A 19,490-nucleotide genomic window follows, 5' to 3' on the forward strand; every position below is an offset into this window, starting at 1 on the left:
TGAATGGGCACTGGCATCAAAAAACTGAATTCCAGTCCTGCTCTGCCGCCCTTAGCTGTGTGACTTTGCATCAGTCACTTGCCCTCTCTGAGCCTCAGTTGCTTTCGTTGCAAAATTAGATGAATTCTACCTGGGAGTTGTGAGGGCTGAACGAGATCATGTACGCAGAGCCCATCCATCCTGGTGTGGGGGGCATGTGGTGAGCACCCAGTACCACCAGCTGTTACTGTCATGAGTGTTCTGAGGGCACTATATCCACAGGGTGGGCTAACCCTTGACACGCCTGCCACCGAAGGAGCTGACCCAGTCTTCCCTTGGGCTGTGTGGGCCCTGTGTAGAGAGGACTCATCCTGTGTCACCGACCACAGAGTAAGCAATTATTTAAAAATCCTCCTATGCACACAGTGTACACTGAGCCCGTGAGGTGCTTCTTCCCCAAATTGCAGCAATTAATCTCTGAAGAGGTTCTGCGGGGCGGACACTCACTCTGCGGGGCTTTGCTGGACTCAGTAGGAAACTTTAGTCCTGAGCGTTCACTGAGCCACGGCCGCATCTGCCTCTTTCTTCCAAAGAGCAGGGGCCAAACCCTGAGCTGGGTTCCAGCCATTGCACAGTTCAGCTTACTTTATTTTTTATTCTTTAAAATGATTGGTAAAAAAAAAATCCAGACATGGTAAAAATGCTGTATCTAGATAGTATCTATCCATCCATTCATCTCTTCATCCATTCATTGTCTATCTATCCACACATCTATACCTCCTATCTATCTATCTATCTATCATCTATATATCTATCTACATCTATCATCTGTCTATGTTTTTTAAATGTATACAAGTAGGACTCTATTTTTCATTGTTCTGTACCTTGCCTTTTCACTTAATATACCATAGACCACTTTCTGTTTCAGTGGATGTACATCTACTTTTTAAAATAGTTGCATAATATTCCCTTATCCAGATGCACCATGAGTTCTTCCACCAGTTCTCTGTGGATGGACATTCAAGTTGTTTCAAGTGTTTTGCTATTGCAAACTATTCTGCCATGAAAATCCTTTTGCATGGATCTTGCCACACTGTGTAAGAATGCAGGGTAAATTCCTTACAGTGGAATTGTTGGCTCAAAAGTGATGAAGATTTAAAATTATGATACATATTGTCAAACAGTTTTCTAAAAAAAATTGCCCCTTTTTTTTTTTAAGAAGATGTTGGGGGTAGGAGTTTATTAATTAATTTATTTATTTGTGCTGTGTCGGGTCTTCGTTTCTGTGCGAGGGCTTTCTCTAGTTGCGGCGAGCGGGGGCCACTCTTCATCGCGGTGCGCGGGCCTCTCACTATCGCGGCCTCTTGTTGCGGAGCACGGGCTCCAGACGTGCAGGCTCAGTAGTTGTGGCTCACGGGCCCAGTTGTTCCGTGGCATGTGGGATCCTCCCAGACCAGGGCTCGAACCCGTGTCCCCTGCATCGGCAGGCAGATTCTCAACCACTGAGCCACCAGGGAAGCCCCAAGATTGCCCTTTTTCATGTACCCACCCAAGGTTTTCTCAGGCCAAGTGCTCACTTTATCTTTGGAAAATGGTGAATTCTTTGTCTACCAGCCTGGATGGGAGAACTCTTCACGAGGATAAAACCCATCGGTGCAGCCAGCACTGCCAGTTTATGTGACTTTTATGGTTACTCCTGCTTGTATCTTTCACATCATTGTGTTTTCGTTTATGCTTTATTTATATCACCAAACACAAGCAGTCTTGTATCTGGTTTCTGTCACAGTTTTTATTCACTTTCTTGGCACTTCTCTCAGGGTTTTATTAGTCATTTCTTGTTCCAGCTCCTACAATTTCTATCACCTGCATGCCGAGATTTGGTTGTATTAGGGTCGTATTTGGTTGTACTAGATCAGAATACTGAGGACTGTGGGGGGAAACTCCAGGTCCCCAGAGCACTACTCCCTCCCCCTTTCTGTTTGATGGTTCAGGGGACATCAGAGTCCTTCCCCTCCTGGGGCCAGCATGAGAGGTTCACTTCCCTGCAACTGAGCTTAGAGATTTCTGCTCAGGCAGCCCAGAGCCGGGTAAGAGCTTGGGATCTAGGGTTTTGCTATACCTTGGAAATACCAAGCCCAGCTCCAAAGGCTCACAAGCTTTGGATCCAAGCTGTGGAGTCTGGCAGAAGTCATCCTAAACTTGGTCAACTGAAAGCAGCTCAGAAAGCAAGGGAGTAGGAAAACCCAGTTGAATGAAAAATCACAAAGAACAAAAATGTTCTACAGAATCTCAAGTGAAACACGGGCTTCTGTCCTACAAACAGCAAGGTCTTCTTGGGGTCGAGTGGGCTGCAGTTTTCAGACTGAAGCAAACGACAATGGTGAAGTTAATGACTGTGGTTTGGGTTTTAATAATTTGCCTTAAAAATGCCGGAGGTGATAAGGTGCCAGAAATGATAACTTCCCCAGGGAAGCGGGGAGTCATATTTTGAGCAACCATGATCGTGATGCTGATTCTAAAAGAGAAAAATCTGGCCTCATGTGATATAAAGTGATTCTTCCTTGCCAGGCACCGAGCTGGATGCTGGAAATAAGAAAATGGCTCACTCTGTCTTTACTTTTTATCAAAACACTTACTCTTTCTAAGTGTATACAAATAATTCAATACACATATTATGATAGTAACTAGAGAACCCACCCATTCCATCCTCTCAGTATAAAACTGCATATTGAAGACGTGAGATCAATATCAGCCGTGGCCCTACACTAGAACCTAGCTCCTTTTGGTATTGCACGTACGAGCTGTTAGGTTGGGTCTAAAACAGTGGCTTCAACAAGGCGGGCCTTGTTGCTGCCTCCCCCGCCTAGGGATTTGACATTGTCTTTGGCAGAGGGGAGAAGTTGCCACGGGCATCTAGTGGGTAGAGACCAGGGATGCTGCGAAACATCCTACACCCGCAGGACCAGACACCCCTCAATGTCTTGACACTGGGGATTTGGAGATTTCAATATCACTTTCCAGTGAATTAAGATAAAAGAAGACACAATAATCATTTTTTTAAGAAAGAAAGCAATGTTTATTAGGATATTCTGGGGTGAGGGAGACGGCTGAAGGGACTACGTACGTACATTCTGTAATGCTTAGGCAATAAGCTAACAGAAAATCTAAACATCACAAAACTACTTCCAAAGTCCAAAGAACAAAACGTGTACTTCTGCGTGGAGATGGTCTTCCGTGGGTGACGGCAATGAAGCACGGTGCAAAACAGCTGCGTGAGGAAGCCGCGAGGGAAGGACCCCAGGAGAACGTCCAGGTTCCTCAGGAAGCAGATACACGAGATGGTGAAACAAACGCGTTATCTTCTACATGTGGAAAACTCAGGAAACACAATATAAAATGGCGACCGGAAAGAAAGCTGCTCATCCGTATCCTCTCCTAACTGGGGGCTTCAGCGGGGCTCACTCCACCCCTCACCCCAGCTCTGGCGAGGCTGAGGGGCTGAACCCCTCTCCCAGGACAGAATTCTAAAATGATCCTAAACACCAGAATCCTTCTCTTCCACCTGTATTATTAACTTGCATGAAACAGAACGAACAGAACTGAGACTTAACCCTCGGGTTAAGAGTAAGAATGCAACACCGTCCAAAAGATACAGCAAAACAACCCCACTTCCTACAGCTCACACAGCTTCTCAGCAGGAGCTGGATTAAACAAGAGAAAATAATTTCAATATCAAGGGAAAATGCACAGAGGATGAGAAAACTCTTTAAAGCAAACTCTGGTAAAAAGCGTTTCCCCACCTCCCTTGGGGGAGAGAAGGGAGAAAAAGAGAAAAGACAAGATAATTAGGAGAACTATAAGGTCCTGCATTTCAGGTTTCTGAAACCATTTCTTCGACCCTCTGAGGACAATCAGCTATTTCTGAATCCAGAAAAGCACATCACAAGTGTCTGATTACTAGAAGACCACAACCAAATAAGGCAGGGCAATCTGTGATTTGGTTCTAGGGCTTCCATTCTCCTTCCACCACCCGCCCCCCCACCGTTTCAGAAATGCCTTCAGCTAAAGCTAAAAAATAAAAAAAACAAATTCCGGATCAAGCATGCTTTGCATGCCAGGAAGATAAAGCTGGATCATACAGCCCTGCAGCAGTCGCGACACAGAAAGAGAGAGGGAGCTTTATCGATAGAGCCTTAAGCGCCACTGGTGCCAAGAAAGCCGAGTACCTTCCCCTGGACGTGCAGACGCCCGGCCGGCTTGCTGACAGACGACAGGCCTTTACCGACTTCTGACAGCCTGTGTTTCCTACACCCGGGGCATCTACTGGGTGTTCCAATTCCTCATCCTACTTTACTCTGGTTCTAAGATCGGTGTTATGTTTGGCGGACAGCTCTGGTGTCTCCCATTCCCACCAGCACCATGGCTGGTCCCTGACAGCTGGGACTTCCACTGGCCTACGGGCCTGGCCGTGCTCACGGCCCTCTGAAGATCAGAGGGCTGACCCCACTGGGTTCTCCATGGTGGCCTTGCGGGCACAGGCTGAGGGTGGGTGTATCTGCCTGCTTCACGCTGGGTAGGCTGGGTGGGTTGTACACATGTGGACTGGGACTCACCTTAGAGACTGAGTCTGAAAAACAGCTTCCCGGACTATTTATAAAAAGAATTTAGATTCTCCGAAGGATATCAAAGTGAAGGATTCTGCCAATCTGGAAACAATGGCTGTTCCCCTAAGCTGCTGTCAAAGGGCCCTATATGCTCAACTTACTCGTGCGGGAGCTTAGGCTCCAAATGAAGCTTCATTCAAGTACAGTAGATGTTCCATAAATGTGCTGAATTGTTAAGCACCTTAGTTCACTTCTCAGGATGCTGGCGGAGGCTGCATCCCTGGGGTCGGTCAGGACTGGTAGGGTGGTCCACCTTTCTTGCCAGCATCCTGCACTTGGGCAGATTAAAACATCAGCAGACTCACTGGCTAATTTCCCACAAAGTCTACCCCATTTGGGGTCCTGTCCTTTCTGGTGGATGCCGTGAGCCTGCTGGGACTGGCTGGTCATGCTCAGCTCTTCTGGGGACAAATGCTAGTTTTCCATCTCTCGGCAGGGAATGCATCAGACAAAGCCGCTTTGATCCTAACACTTTTTTTCCACCCTTTCTCCCAGGTCACCCTCAATAACCTCAGGAGGACACCTTCAGCATCGATGCATAACAGCTCAGTGCCGTAAGATGATGCAAATGGGCCAGTCCTTGCTACTGTATTTCAGAATGAAACCCTTCGATGTCCTAAAGTTTTTCATTCACCCAGAAGTGTTTAATTTCCTAGTCTGGGTCATGCTTTCTGCTAGGGAAGCGTGAGTGGGAAGAGAGGTTCAAAAGAAGAAAGGGACTGATGGTCTCCAGCCAGTCTCCTGGCACGTCCTGCAAAACGAAAAGTGGGGATTGGTAAGACAGCCGGACCTGGGATGAAGAGAAGAAAATCAGAGAATACCTTCTATTGATGCTGGTGCTGGGTTTGGCAGCTGCCCTTGAGCAAAAATAAACTTCCTATGGCAGTGGAACAAGATGCTGCTATGGGCACCTGCCAGAGGCAGACCGCCGAAGTCGCAGCTGCACTGGTCAAATGAGCCTGGAGACCTCAGGGGGCGGGGAGCTCGATGACTGTTACAGGCTGCGGTTCTCTGCAGGCAGTTTATTGAAACAGGGCTGGCGTGCCTTCCCCACCCCTCTGGGCTGGGTCTCAGAACAATCAGAAGTGCAGGTGGTGCATCCCACTGAAAGACCCAGGCTGTCTCCGGGAGGGAGGAGAAGCTCATCAGAGAGCTCTGGGAACTACAAAGGGATGCTTGGCGAGGATGCAGGAGACAAGACAATCCCAGAGCTAAGAAGGGGGAGCTCAGGGGAGGGCTGGATGGATGAACTTTCTACTCCCGGATTAGCATCATCTTCAGATCGCCTGGATCCTCAGAGAGACTTCTCTGTCTTCAAAAAGCCAGGGTTACGTGTAGGATGGGCATCTGACAGAACAAGAATTAATTTGGGTAGGACTAAATTTAGAATGATTACGATGAAGAATTGATGGGAAGGGACTCTGTTAAATACTAGTGCAATGAGAAACAAGGGTGGGGACTGGGGTTATCAATAATCGATAAGCGAGAGAAGGGAATCCGCCAATGTCTTAAGATAACGACCCTTGGGAAATGAAATGTCCCACTGAATACATCCCAGGATGGAGGCAGTGGCAAAACCCCACAGATTTAAGGCCTCTGCAATGAGAATCTATTTCGGAGGTACAGTCGTCTTGAAGAATTCTAGACAACAGAGTTCAAATAAGCGGTCACTTGAGAATAAAAGCTGTGCCAAAGTCAAGAGGTATCAGATCTACACATGAGATGCTTATCTTAGGGATGAGAGAAAAACATAGCTTGTAAGGATATCTAACCAAATTCCCAGCTGTGTTGCTGTTTTAGAATTTCTAAAAAGAAACTCCTTCCTCTGCCCTCCAGATACTAGCTCTGGCGTGCTTCCTACAAAGGCACTGGTGTCTAATTCAAGGAACTCTGGATGTTTTGTTGGGACAAGTTTTCTGTTTGGATCAGACTGCACGCTCCATTCACCGATGGCACATGGTCTCTTGTGGTACCTTGATTTTCCTTCACCTCTTCAAACTCCACGAACTCAGTGCAGACAGGCACTTTGGCCAACATCATGTTCAGGCCATTGGTAATTGACTCTTGTGTGTTGTCATTGCTTTTTGGTCTTTCTTGAAACGATGCGTCTGACATGGTCTCATGTGTTTTATCAAAGAGCAGAAACAACAAAGACCGCGGGGCTATGAATCCAAGGGCTCGAGAACAGCTTGAAAGAGAATGAGAAGATGTGCGTTCATTTAAGCAGGTCGTTTTCTGGCCCACAGTTTATTGACTCAAATAAGTCGTGCATGCCTGACTACATGAATGAAAACTTATTTTCCAAAAGACAGCTCCTCTGAGGCCACTGTTTTGTAAATAATAACAACAGAAATACATTTTTGCTGGATTCTAAGAACAGAATTTGCTAATTATATAAACTCTCACTGCTCTTACATGTCTCTTCCCAAGCACTTAACACTGATTTAGAAATGCTTCCTCTCTCCCACTTTCCTAGCTCAGCAGATGGAGTGTTTGGGAGTGTCTGATTCAGAGTACAAAGAGGCAGGTGGGAAATGGGGATGCAGCTGGAGACAACCCATCCTTGGAGCATGTGCAAGATAGAAACAATCTTAATATAGACTAGATCAAAGGCCACAGCAGCTCTGGAGGAGCCCTGTCCTATATTTGTTTTCCTTGAAGAAGTAGCTTCTAAAACATTTTTTACTACAGGATTAAGAATCGTTTAAAAAATTTTTTTTTTAATGGAAACCACACTCCTTTCACACTTTGGATACAGTTTGCTATACTTAATGAAAAATAATCTATGTCATTCTCAACTTACACTTTTTTTTTACTAGAGGCTTGAAAAAAACCAGATATGGAAAAATATATTCAGGTGGCATTCTGAATCCCCTCTCTTTACTGTGCCCTTCTTCCTTCATGTGCTCTATTTTAAAAGATACTCAAACACCTCTCGGTCAAAGATATTCAACATCAAGGGGACTGCATGTGCTTCTAATCGGTTTGGTAATCTTGCCTTTTTTTCTCTGAAGTGAGTAGAGCATAGCTAGACTTGGTTTGGGAGCCATGGTCTCCATGGATGTAAGTTACTGTTTTCGTTTGCCAAAATCAACTACAATGAGATGCCTTCTCCAACAGGCCCAAACCTCAGCAGACAGCCCTTGTATTTTGGCGGCACCTTCCATGCAGGGCCTGCAGGACAGGAAGTAGTGAACCATTTTTTGCTTTTAGCACTGCCAGAGGAAGCTGGAGAGGTAAAAGGTTTTGCCTGCTCCAGTACTGGGGCAAATGACGGTGTTTCTGGGGCACCGTGTTAAACTGAGATCACCCCGAACGGCAGAAATACTTGCTTGGCATGATTTTATAAGAATCTCTCTAACAAGTTGTCATGGAACATCCTTCCCGCTGTTTACTTAAGCACTAATTTATTTTCAAATTGACGATTTGGTAACTCTCATATGCTTCTATCTCTGAAGAAAAATGAGATCTGTGTTGGTGAAAGATGAGGCTTTTCAAAATTTAATTTATGTGCTGCACATCCATGTGTTCTTCACTGAAGGCCACTCTTGTTAGCTCTGATAACTCCTATTTCCTCTGTGGTCATCTGAAGCTAATTAGAGCTGCTGTTTATTACAGAAGTAATCAATAGCTTTCTACAGTAGATTACATAGAATCAGACCTCTATGCAATTAGTCCAATGTAGATACACAGAGATACCTTAATTAAAACAAAATATGCTCTGTAAGAGATATGCTTTCACAGATGACTGGAATTCCAAGTATTTCGACATGTTTAATGTGTTTATTCAAAGGAAGAGTCTTTAGGAGAAACCTTTCACTAATTGAATTTGTTTGATGAGTTCCCCTTGAAAACATTCTGAAGTGAAAAAACTCGGTACTTAGTATATACATTTATGTTTATTAACATTTGGATATAAATGTACTTCAAACACCAATAGAGCTAAAAGGCTACGCCTTCATCTTGGGTTTAATAGATTTCCCACCCTAGTAATTTGATTAATTCTTACAAGGCAAACATCCGTGAGCAAAGGGAATCAGGACGAAATGTGCACTGGGGGTCTCCCCCCTCCACCCCTCTACTGATATGGGAAGAAAGCCAACGCTTCCAATACTCTATTGGGTGGAATCTCCTCGCCTCTATTCAGTTTCAAAGAAACAAGGCTACTAGCACTCGATCCTTGTAGATTTCGAATCTCACCATTTCAACCAGACTTCAAAAGTGCACTTTTGAGTCTATTCGTTTAAGGAAAAGAACGATAGAAGAGGGCGTGCAGTTAACAAGCCAAATGCCTTATATCCAGAGTCCTGTTTTGTTCCGTGTCTCTGTGCCAATCAACTCAGCTCCACAGACCTAATGGTGACCCTCTGGATCCACAAACCTTTTTTCTTTTTTGCAGAGTCAGTCATAGTCTGTCATGGAGGACACAGAACACAGTGCAAGCAGACACCCATGACCTTCAGACCAAACTGCTCTACACAGCAGCCAAGCCATGACAGACGGGAGTCAAGACAATCCTTAGGAAAAGAACTGTGTACCCTGGCATGGATCTGCTTCAGAAGAAAGGGCAGCACGTCCCAAGCCCCGTCCCAGTCAAGGCTGCCTTCGTCAAGTAACATGAACACCAACATGACACTGGTCTGTGTCAACTGGCAAGGGTGCCATCGGACATTGTAGAACACTTACGAGTGGCTGCTGGTTTCCTCACAGGTACGCACGCTTGCGTTTCAGGAAATGATAAAAGACAATGCTTGGCCGCTCTGTCTCCGCCTGCCTGCCCACAATAACGTGACGCAGAGCTTTCTGCTAAAGCACTGGGCTCCTCAGACTCTGCTTTTGAAGAGCTGTCTTCGTGAACATCGGAGCTAACACTACTTAGGAGAGGAAAATGAGCTCCATGTATTTTGTATTAAACCACCAGTAAAAAAATGAAGACAGTGTCATTACTTTCAAAATATAGAAAGCCAGTAGTTGAAATCATTTAGTAGTAAAATTTTTTTTCTACATGTAACCTCATACGTGTAAAGAGTACTGGAATGATGCTTCAGCTATATTTGGCTCTTGTTAGTTTAAGGGCTTCTCACTCAGGTAAGGCTTAGGAAAATGTCTCAAGGATCAAGGTTCCGTGAAGTCTCATGCCCACTTTCACTCTCTATTTTGACTAGAAGACAGACACTACACTGGGATGTGACAGGTATTTTTTGTTTTTTGTAGGAGAGTGCAGAACTGTTTACAGTATATAAACTTAGCGCGGAAAATACTAGTACATATAGAAAAGTGAACATTGGTACAAGCTTGTCTGCACAAAGTCCATCAAGATTGTCTTGATGAGGGTCTTCACTTTGTGACCAAAAAAACCTGGCATCCATGTACCGCCGCAGTCATGTCATCAGAAAGAAAACCTATTACATGAGATATGGAAGATTCTTTAGAAATACTAACCCCTTCTCTAGCTAGTGAAGGCCAGAGTTAAACTGCTAAAATCACCATCCTCATCGTCCTCCTGAAAAACATGGCCCCAGTTTGCTTTACAGCCAAATCAACAAACTGTCCCTTTACAATACAGCATGCCCCAAAGCCTTCTGAGTCTGGAATGTAGCACTGTATCGGGGATCCCATATAAGCCCTAAGGATCACAAGAAGCTTTCTTAGGAAAAAAAAAAAAAAAAGAAAAGAAAGAGAAAAGTTCCAGTTGGATGAAACTGTTTTAGCAGTGTCTCAACTGAGTTCCTAAAACTGGAATTTCAGATATACAAGAGGACAGGAAACAGATAACTTGGTTTTTGTCTTTTTACACGTCCATATTGTTTTTTAAACGCAGCTACGATGTGTCAGCCAAAGATAAAGATAATAGGGTGGACGGGGCGGTTACCACCAGGACCAGCAGTGGATTCAGACTGCAGCTTGGAGGAGCAGCCATTGATTTTGTGGTTATGTGGCTGGAAGCCCCAGCAAGACCATCCTTTTCGTAATCACGCTGTAAGAAAGAATGTTTTCATTATCACCCACTGCATGTGTTCATTCTATCAAGGCATATTTTAACCGCACTCTTTCTCTCTCACTGCTCACCAAAGCTGACCCGGGATTTTACCCCCACTCCCAAGGTCCCCCAGCAACTGTGCAACATGGAACCATTCTCCTTCTGGGTACCAATGACTCAGGAAGGATGCTTGCTGTCTCTCTCCATCACGAAGGAGATCAGGAAGAATCATCTTGGGAAACTTGCCCAAGCAAGTATGAGTTCATGTAGAGATGGGTCACAAATCGCACTGGAGACTGGCAGAGAAGCCAGTAGCCTTTCCCTCCATTGGCTGGTTCAACCATGGACTTCAGAGATGAAGGATCTCGCCCTGCTTGTCAGAGAGTCCCGACCAAAACCCAGGCTCCCAAATTCCCAGTCAGCACAGCTGTCCTTCCCCAGGATCGATTCCTTCATCCCCACCCCTAACACCTGCTCAATCCCATAACGCCACATCCCGCCACGATGAGCTATGATTGTGACAGAATCATCCCCCCTCTCACTTGTAGATTGGGGAGCGTAATGCGGCCCCCTTGGCTACTTCTGGGTTGCTGTGGAGGTCAAAGGACATCTGGTAAGGAGCAAGAGTTGTTATGTATCTTCTCTGTGCCAGATGCATTTATGTGACTGTGACCACAGACATGACCATGGTACTGGGACAATGGTATCTGTGCTGGTCCAGTTCTGAGATGAGGATCCTGGGGTCCACACTTGGTTCTCACTTTGGGCCCTAGGATCTGAAGACTGCACCTGGCTCAAACGGCACAGGGACATGGAGGGTGACTTAGATTTTTTCTGGACCTGAAACCTTGTTGTCTTTGAGCCCCTCACATCATATCCTGTTCCGGGGTCCCAAAGGCTCTGTTTCTATAAATGCAGGGAGACTCAGAAAGAAACAACTTACATCAGAAAGACAGAGGTGTGGACTGCCCGACATATTGGATTTCAGCTTCTGTGCCTGGAAAGAGACAAAAACGCACACACACAAAATCACTCATACATACCATGCAAGAGTAATTACTGATGATTAACTGTCTAGGGCCGTGCCATTTACAGAAATATGTGAGCCACAACTGTGAGCCCATATATAACTTAAATTTTTCTCCTAACCACGTAAGTGATAACAGGTGAAGAAAATTTTAATCACATTTTCTTTAACTCAGTATATTACCATTTCAACATGTAATCAATATAAAAGATGATTAATGAGATACTTTACATTCTTTTATTTTCATACTAAGCCTTCCAAATTTGGTGTGTTTGACATAGTACATCTCAGTTTGTACCCATCTCATTTCAAAGTCACTGCACAGGTTACAAAAGAAAAAAATTTGAAGTCATTTACATTTTGAACTCATTTATAGTTCTGAAAGTTAATGTTCAGGAACTGCCTTCTAGGTAAAAATGGTGCAATAAAAATCCACATTTATTAGTAATATAAAGATAGGTCTTCCTGAAGCTTGTGTGTTTGTTCATTTGTTTATTAGCTGTTCCAGTCCACAAACACTTACCAAGCTAAATATTTTCCAGCGCTGGGCATTCGGTGATATGACAAAAAAGGATGTGGTCCTGGACTCATGTGGCTGCCCTCTAGTGGGAAAACCACTCAGTGCTTGGGGGCTAAGGCACGGGGCAGGGACTCTTTCAGACAGGTTCCCTTCAGGAATCGTGAAGGGCATTACGGACCCCAGATCCATCCATCTTAAAACTGCTTTAGGTGGTCACAAAGCACCGAGCTGATCTCCCTGTGCTATGCGGCTGCTTCCCACTAGCTATCTATTTTACGTTTGGTAGTGTGTATATGTCAGTGCCACTCTCTCACTTCGTCACGGCTTACCCTTCCCCCTCCCCGTGTCCTCAAGTCCCTTCTCTAGTAGGTCTGCGTCTTTATTCCCGTCTTGCCCCTAGGTTCTTCATGACCATTTTTTTTTAGAATCCATATATATGTGTTAGCATACGGTATTTGTTTTTCTCTTTCTGACTTACTTCACTCTGTATGACAGACTCTAGGTCCATCCACCTCGCTACAAATAACTCAATTTCGTTTCTTTTTATGGCTGAGTAATGTTCCATTGTATATATGTGCCACATCTTCTTTAATGCGGGCCTCCCTCTGCTGCGGCCCCTCCCGTTGCGGAGCACAGGCTCCGGACGCGCAGGCCCAGCGGCCATGGTTCACGGGCCCAGCCGCTCCGCGGCACGTGGGATCGTCCCAGACCGGGGCGCGAACCCGGCCCCCCTGCATCAGCAGGCGGACGCGCAACCACTGCGCCACCAGGGAAGCCCTGGTAGTTCTATTTTTAGTTTTTTAAGGAACCTCCATACTGTTCACCTAGAGGGGTGGGATAGGGAGGGTGGGAGGGAGGGAGACGCAAGAGGGAAGAGATATGGGGACATATGTATGTATAACTGATTCACTTTGTTATAAAGCAGAAACTAATACACCATTGTAAAGCAATTATACTCCAATAAAGATGTTTTAAAAAAATACATGTACATTACCTATGCAATACAAATAAATACATATTTTATTGAAAACTGCTTTAGGGCAGTTACAAGTTCCTGAACTGTGAGGGCTTTAAGCTCCCTATTTCCTCACAAATGAAGCAAGTTTCCACTGGGTTTCTACCTGAGAACTGAGGTGAGGGTTCCATTGCTCAAACAATTACAATAAAAACTGCTAACCCAGTGTAGCTCTCTTGTTTTGGAAAGGAAAACAAATTAGAGTGCAAAGAAGTTAAGTGACTTACCCAAGGGCACACAGTGAACTACTTTAGAGTCAAGATTTAGATAAGTCTCTGTAAGTCCTGAATGGAACTGTGCTCTTTCCTGCTTTACCGTGTTTCTCCCAGGCAATCCTGGCATGCTTGACTCTTCATGCTCCACCTGCCCCCAAAATCCACACAAAGAATCCCTCCCATAGCCCCTCCCCCTGAAACTAGGAGCCCTTTGGCATCCAAAGACCAAGAACTCATTTGTCGACAGGATGACCCTGGTTAAGCAAAACACCTGAATCTAGGAGTATCTGGGCAACCAGCTCTGTGGGAATGCCCTGGCAGGCTGCCTACTGCAGGACAACGTTTGCAACTTGTTGAAGACGTGGTAGCCTGAAATGATAGCATGTTCACCCAAGGAGTAATTTATTGACCATAATGCTACGTGGGAGGCGTCATAACCTTTACCTCTATTTGCATATGCCAGCTGTGAATATGAAATAGAAACCTTTAAACAGGCGTCAAGAAAAAGACACTGTGAAGCATCCCTGGGCTGTTCAAAGGTCACTAAATGTTATGTATAAGAAGATCAGAGGGCAAATCAGAAGAGGAATTGAGCCTTACTCAAAAGCCTACTTTTAATCTATATTAATAGCAAATCTGGTCCATTGCATTGTAACCTGGAGAGAATAATATGTAGAACTTTGCACGTTTTATTTCTGTTCAAGGTTGGAATTGTGCCAGACACCAAAATGGCCCTAAAACATCACATTCTGTCTTTTCTAGGTGGTAAACTACAAAAGACAACCCTCATTAAGGGCCTTTGCATAACTAAGAAGTTCACTAAAACGTGCAGAGAAGGCAGCCTGACTTTAGTCTGGGACACATTATTTCTTCAAGTTGTTTCTGTGCTGTGCTCACAGCTAAGCTCCACCTCAGTGTCCTAGACTGCAGTGCCCTCTAAGAGATGCAAGGGCTGGTAGGCCTCCTCCTCTATGTTCTATATGATTAGCACCAGCATGCAGTGTATCACTCATCATCTGTACCATCTGAGAGACTCACTAGCTACACTTAGTCACTTCAGGAACCTGTTAATATACTAGTAAAATGTCCATCTATTACATGATTGTAAAGGGGGCTTCCACCAATGGACTAGAAAAGGTCTCTATCTTAACCAATTTTCTTAAGTGGACTCTACATCAACATAGGTCGATTCTGGTCCTCAGTGGTCACTGACAGTTCAACTTTGTACAGGATTAGAGTCATACAGCCGGGTGGACATGCTCTTGCCTCCCATCTGAGAAGGGCTAGGATGGCTGTTTGATCACACAAGAAAATACATGAGACCAGCTCCAAGTCTGTGAAGGCCCTGGGATCTTCTTCCCCCAAAGCAGGCATCTTGTTGGCCTCTATCTAAAGCAAATAATCAACCTCTGGCTTTGTCTCCCTGTATCTCCACTGGCTTTACTTAAGGTGGAGGCAGCAGCTCCAAGCTCATCTGGCCTTGAGAACCATTCTGGTGGGCAGACTGGATGAACCGCTGAGTGAATGTAACCGTGCACCACCAGGCCTCTGCAAAGGCTCTGAGAAAATGCCTCCTCTCCTGTCAAACCTTTTCCTAACCCAGCAGAAGCACCTAGCACTCCAGAGGCTTAGCGGTCCACGCACACTGGCCTCAAAAGCCTCTGCCTACATAGCGTATTAACACTGCTTCCCATTGAGAGGTCTGGGGGGCCGGGAAAGCCCCCAGAACTGCAGAGGCAAAGAAGAGCAGCCCCCCAGTTCCGCCAGAACTTTGCATGAACCACGCTAACATCTGTCAGTGTGATTAGAAGGCAAAGAACAGATGTTATTTGTTGTTGGAATAGCAGGCAGCACCTGGGTAAAAGAATCGAAGGGTTGCACATAGACATAAGATCTTTTAAAATCTCACTCCAAACCTGGGGTATATATTACGAAATGAGCGCCAGTGGGTCTGCTGCTTGGACTGAATGGCATCAACTGGGTGTCCAGTGACTCTAAGGGCTCGTAAGCTGCAGATGGAGGGGCAGAGCCTGGGGATTCAGACCTACATATGTCTAGCTGGTGGCATGCTTATAAGTCCTGTATTCAGTCTGAACCCCTCGGGTGACCACCGAGGGTCAGAAATCTACCTATGCAGATCCAAAGTCCACTTAGGAAAATCTGGCTCTTAAAGCCCCTTGTAGAAGCCTGAGCAACCTGCTGTTTCCACATTTTAAAGGCTTTTATCCTGAACGTTTTTTAAAACATCAAGCTATGGCTGTCTTGCTAGTCAGGTCTGATAAACGCAAGAAGATAAAATTATAGGGCATCCCTCACCTTCAACTATTGCAAAGAGTATTTACATATTTTAAACATCGCCTCCATTGATGAACATTGGGACTGTCCCAGGAAAATTAAAAAAACAAAAAGAAAACAAAAACTGCTGAGACCTTACAATGTATAAGGCAAGTGAGAAACTGGAAGAGCACCATTGCCGAGCCCGAAACGGGTAAAATCAGGGGTGTAATAATGGAACAAGTCCTGTCTGCAAGCTCTACAGCCCTGCTCATTAAGAGGATAGGCAGGGGCCCAACACAGAGCCTGGCCAGCCCAGACCTATCTAGGCACCAAACCTTACAGTTTGTGGCTTTAAAATATGGTAGCTCTTAAAAAGGAGAGAGGGATAAAGAGGAAGAGAAGAGAATGGATTTCAATTTTTCTAAAAGTCAATTTTAACCATTGTTACAGCATGTTGAAAAACGAATTATTTAATCCCTTTTATGAAAGCGGGTTTCATAACAGCTAACTCATAGTTATGCGGTTATGGGAGAAGCTGCCTGACTCTGAGCTGGGGGAAACAACACCACCAAAACACAGTACCACAAGGTTTTCATCTTGAGAAGGTGAAAAGGATACTGGAGACACCATCCACAAACCAGTAGCTTTGCTGTCATTCTGGAAGACCAGGGAACTTGTTCTTTAGGCTCTTCATAAGCCTTGTCCCTGCAGCAGTCTTATAACACTGTCACTGGCAGTAATCCCCAAGTCCAGGAATGTCGCATAATAGAACTTCCATGGCACTGTAATTGTGGCCAGACCTCCCCAGTCCCTGGCACTAAAGGGTTAATAAATGCATTAGATGCCGTTAACCTCTGTTACTCCCTTGCTTTTTACCCCTGTGATTAGCATTTGGAAAGCCCGCCTGGTGCCCTCCGGTACAGAATGCCCCCGCACACATACAGTTCACAGCTCTCAGTCAAGCCAACTCATCGGGCACCGTGTACACAACGCGTTCTGCCCGCGGTGGGTTCTCCCCGAGCCTCGGGTCAGATCAGCCTTTGGAGCTGCACACTTGCTCTGCTTATGGAACTGGAGACTTAATAGCATACCCACTTGCAGTCTGGCCTTTGCTGCCCCAGGACTCCATTTCTGTAGAGAAGCCAGTGTTTAATCTTGGGTTTTTAGGCAGCTGTCAGCCAGCAGGGCATGGAACATTTCTCTACTCTCCTCCATGTATAAGAAAAGCCAGTTTCTGCTCTACCTCCAGAAAATAAAACCAGAGGAAGTTGCTCAATCCAATAGCAACAGATTGTCCAGGCCGCAGCCAAATGGTCATAATTAATGATGCTTCTGGTTCTCTTCTCTCTTGCTTTACTGATTAGAGAGATTTGCTATATTAAGAACCTGTTTGCTTAATGACAGAATACAAGCAATAAACAGAAATACACAGACTGTAAAACGCAATCAACTTTGCTCTCCAGTACTAAGTACCGAGCCGCATCTATCACACTTGTCAATATCAGTTTATCAGCATATGAGCCTCTTCTGCAGCATAAATTGTACCTTTGCTAGGGAAAACCATTGCATGAGTTCTTCCCAAAATAGTCCAGAACTCAAAGCCATTTCTCTGTTTAAATCTACGCATCTTACATTTTCTCGTAAGACAAAACATAAGAAGGCTGTGTGCCTAATTTGAAGGATAACTGAGCAGAGTAATCCATTATTACTTTCTCATTTTTCCCTTTGCATTTTAATAAAATGGATTCACCAGATTATAGACTTTTGAGTAGAACTTACTATATAACAATTCTATTGTGCACTAGGCACATATTTGCCAAATTAATTTCTAAGCACACAAAAAAGACAGAAAAAAGAAGTGCCTGCTTAGTGAATCCAAGCTAAGGTATGGTCGTGTGCTCAGTGCGCTGTAGTCTTATACTCTTTTCAGCTTTTTGGATTTTGCCTGGGAGAGCCAGGGGAGGTTTTATTTCTGGTCTGGTCACAAGCAATTGGCCAGTCTTTCTAAAATCCTTGTCACTGTCTATTTTGAAACTCACCTTCCCGGTGAGTTTTACTTTTCCTATGAACTTGGTAACAACCACTGGTCTGAATAACGTGTAGTCAAGTCAGTGCTTAAAACAAGTGGACACATAAATAAGGTCTACTCTGAGCCGCTGGGCGTGGGTGTTTGTCTCTCAGAGCCTGTGTTCGGCTCTGTTTCCTCTAAGCCGATTTCTGCCAGCCCCATGGGCTCTGGCACAGGCTGGGGAGGGGCTGAGGGGCTATGAGGAGGGACAGAGTGAGATGTGGGTGGTGATAATTCTTGGGCAGCTTTCCTACCACGTCTCATCTACCTTCTCCCTCCAAGACACTGTGTCTACATATTACCTGAACCTCAGCCAAAAGGCTTTCATTACATTAAGCTCTAAGAAGACCTTGTAAAGATGTTTCATCCTGCACAGGTTTAGGAAGGCCCACTGGGTACCAAGTTTAGTTAGTCTGGCAGGCTCTGGGCAGGTCGAGCCTGGTCATAAAAAGGGGTGGGGAGAGGACTGGAGGCCAGAAGTCACGCTTCCTTAGCCCAAGGAAGCACAGGCTCAGATCCCAGATGGGCTGTTTAGACAAGGCCTCCATGAAGTGAGGCCAGATTTTGTGTGTGTGTGTGTGTGTGTGTGTGTGTGTGTGTGTATGTGTGCGTGTGTGTGTATGTGTGGTGGTTGTAGCCTTAAAGGTGATATGGATTCCTGTTCTAGAGTCTAGAAGGTCTTGCATTCCTGGCACCTGTGAGTTGTTCCAAGTTTAACAGTGTGATTTAGGTTGAGCTTAGGGCCAAGCCTAGAGTAGAAACTTTTTTATCTGACAGCACTGGGGGCTGGGCCCTTAGGTCATTGGTCAATTGAGAAATGACGTTAAAGAGCAAAATCATTAAATCACTTAAAAATTACACATTTATACCCAATTTTTTAATTTAGAAGCTTCTTTTTTTAATTATTGTGGTAAGAACACTTAACATGAGGTCTACCCTCTTAAATTTTTTTTTTTTTTCCTTGTGGTACGCGGGCCTCTCACTGCTGTGGCCTCTCCCGTTGCGGAGCACAGGCTCCGGACGCGCAGGCTCAGCGGCCACGGCTCACGGGCCCAGCCGCTCCGCGGCACGTGGGATCTTCCCAGACCGGACACGAACCCGTGTCCCCTGCATCGGCAGGCGGATTCTCAACCACTGTGCCACCAGAGAAGCCCTACCCTCTTAAATTTTTAAGTGTACAACACAGCACTATTATCTACAGGCACAATGTAGGACAGCAGATCTAGAATTTACTCATCTTGCATAACTGAACCTACAAACCTGCTGAACAGCAACTCCTCGTGTCCCTTCCCCCAGCCCTTGGAAACCAAAATTCTGTTCTTTGCTTCCATGAGTTTGACTATTTTAAATATCTCATATGAATGGAATCATGCAGTGTTTGTCCTTGTGACTGGATTATTTCACTAAACATAATGTCCTCCAGATTCATTCATGTTGTTGCATATTACAGGATTTTCTCCTCTTCAAGGTGAATAATAGTCCATCGTATGTATTGTATCAAACATTTTAATTTAGAATTTGAATGTCATTCACTGACTGATTTTTGGATACATGATCAAGGCCACTTTCTTAAAAAGGTTTTTTAAAGAAAGTGTTTGCTGATTGGAATTCCCTGGCTTATGTTCTGCACAAGCTATACCTATCATTTACAATCTACAATTTCCAGTTTTTGTTTCATTAAAACAGGAATGGCGGGCTTCCCTGGTGGCGCAGTGGTTGAGAGTCCGCCTGCCGATGCAGGGGAC

At 45.0% G+C, this 19,490-nt stretch overlaps 1 protein-coding gene across 5 annotated transcripts in view; it reads right to left on the reverse strand.

Annotated features, from left to right (window-relative positions):
* Positions 1-3,054: 3,054 nt before the first annotated feature.
* The window catches only part of GFRA1 (GDNF family receptor alpha 1), a 231,968-nt gene continuing 215,532 nt past the window's right edge, over positions 3,055-19,490 (reverse strand). For 3 of the 5 annotated variants that reach the window (XM_028481528.2, XM_028481527.1, XM_024121649.3), the window contains 2 exons: positions 11,567-11,620; positions 3,055-10,620 (listed from right to left, as the gene is read on the reverse strand). In XM_028481528.2, coding sequence (XP_028337329.1) covers positions 10,465-10,620; positions 11,567-11,620 — 210 coding nt within the window. In that variant the 3' untranslated portion in view covers positions 3,055-10,464. The remainder of the gene's footprint in view (positions 10,621-11,566; positions 11,621-19,490) is intronic. The other 2 variants (XR_003677599.2, XR_003677600.2) reach the window with 2 other exon arrangements.

This window comes from Physeter macrocephalus, chromosome 20, assembly GCF_002837175.3.
Source record: "Physeter macrocephalus isolate SW-GA chromosome 20, ASM283717v5, whole genome shotgun sequence".
Lineage (NCBI taxonomy): Eukaryota > Metazoa > Chordata > Mammalia > Artiodactyla > Physeteridae > Physeter > Physeter macrocephalus.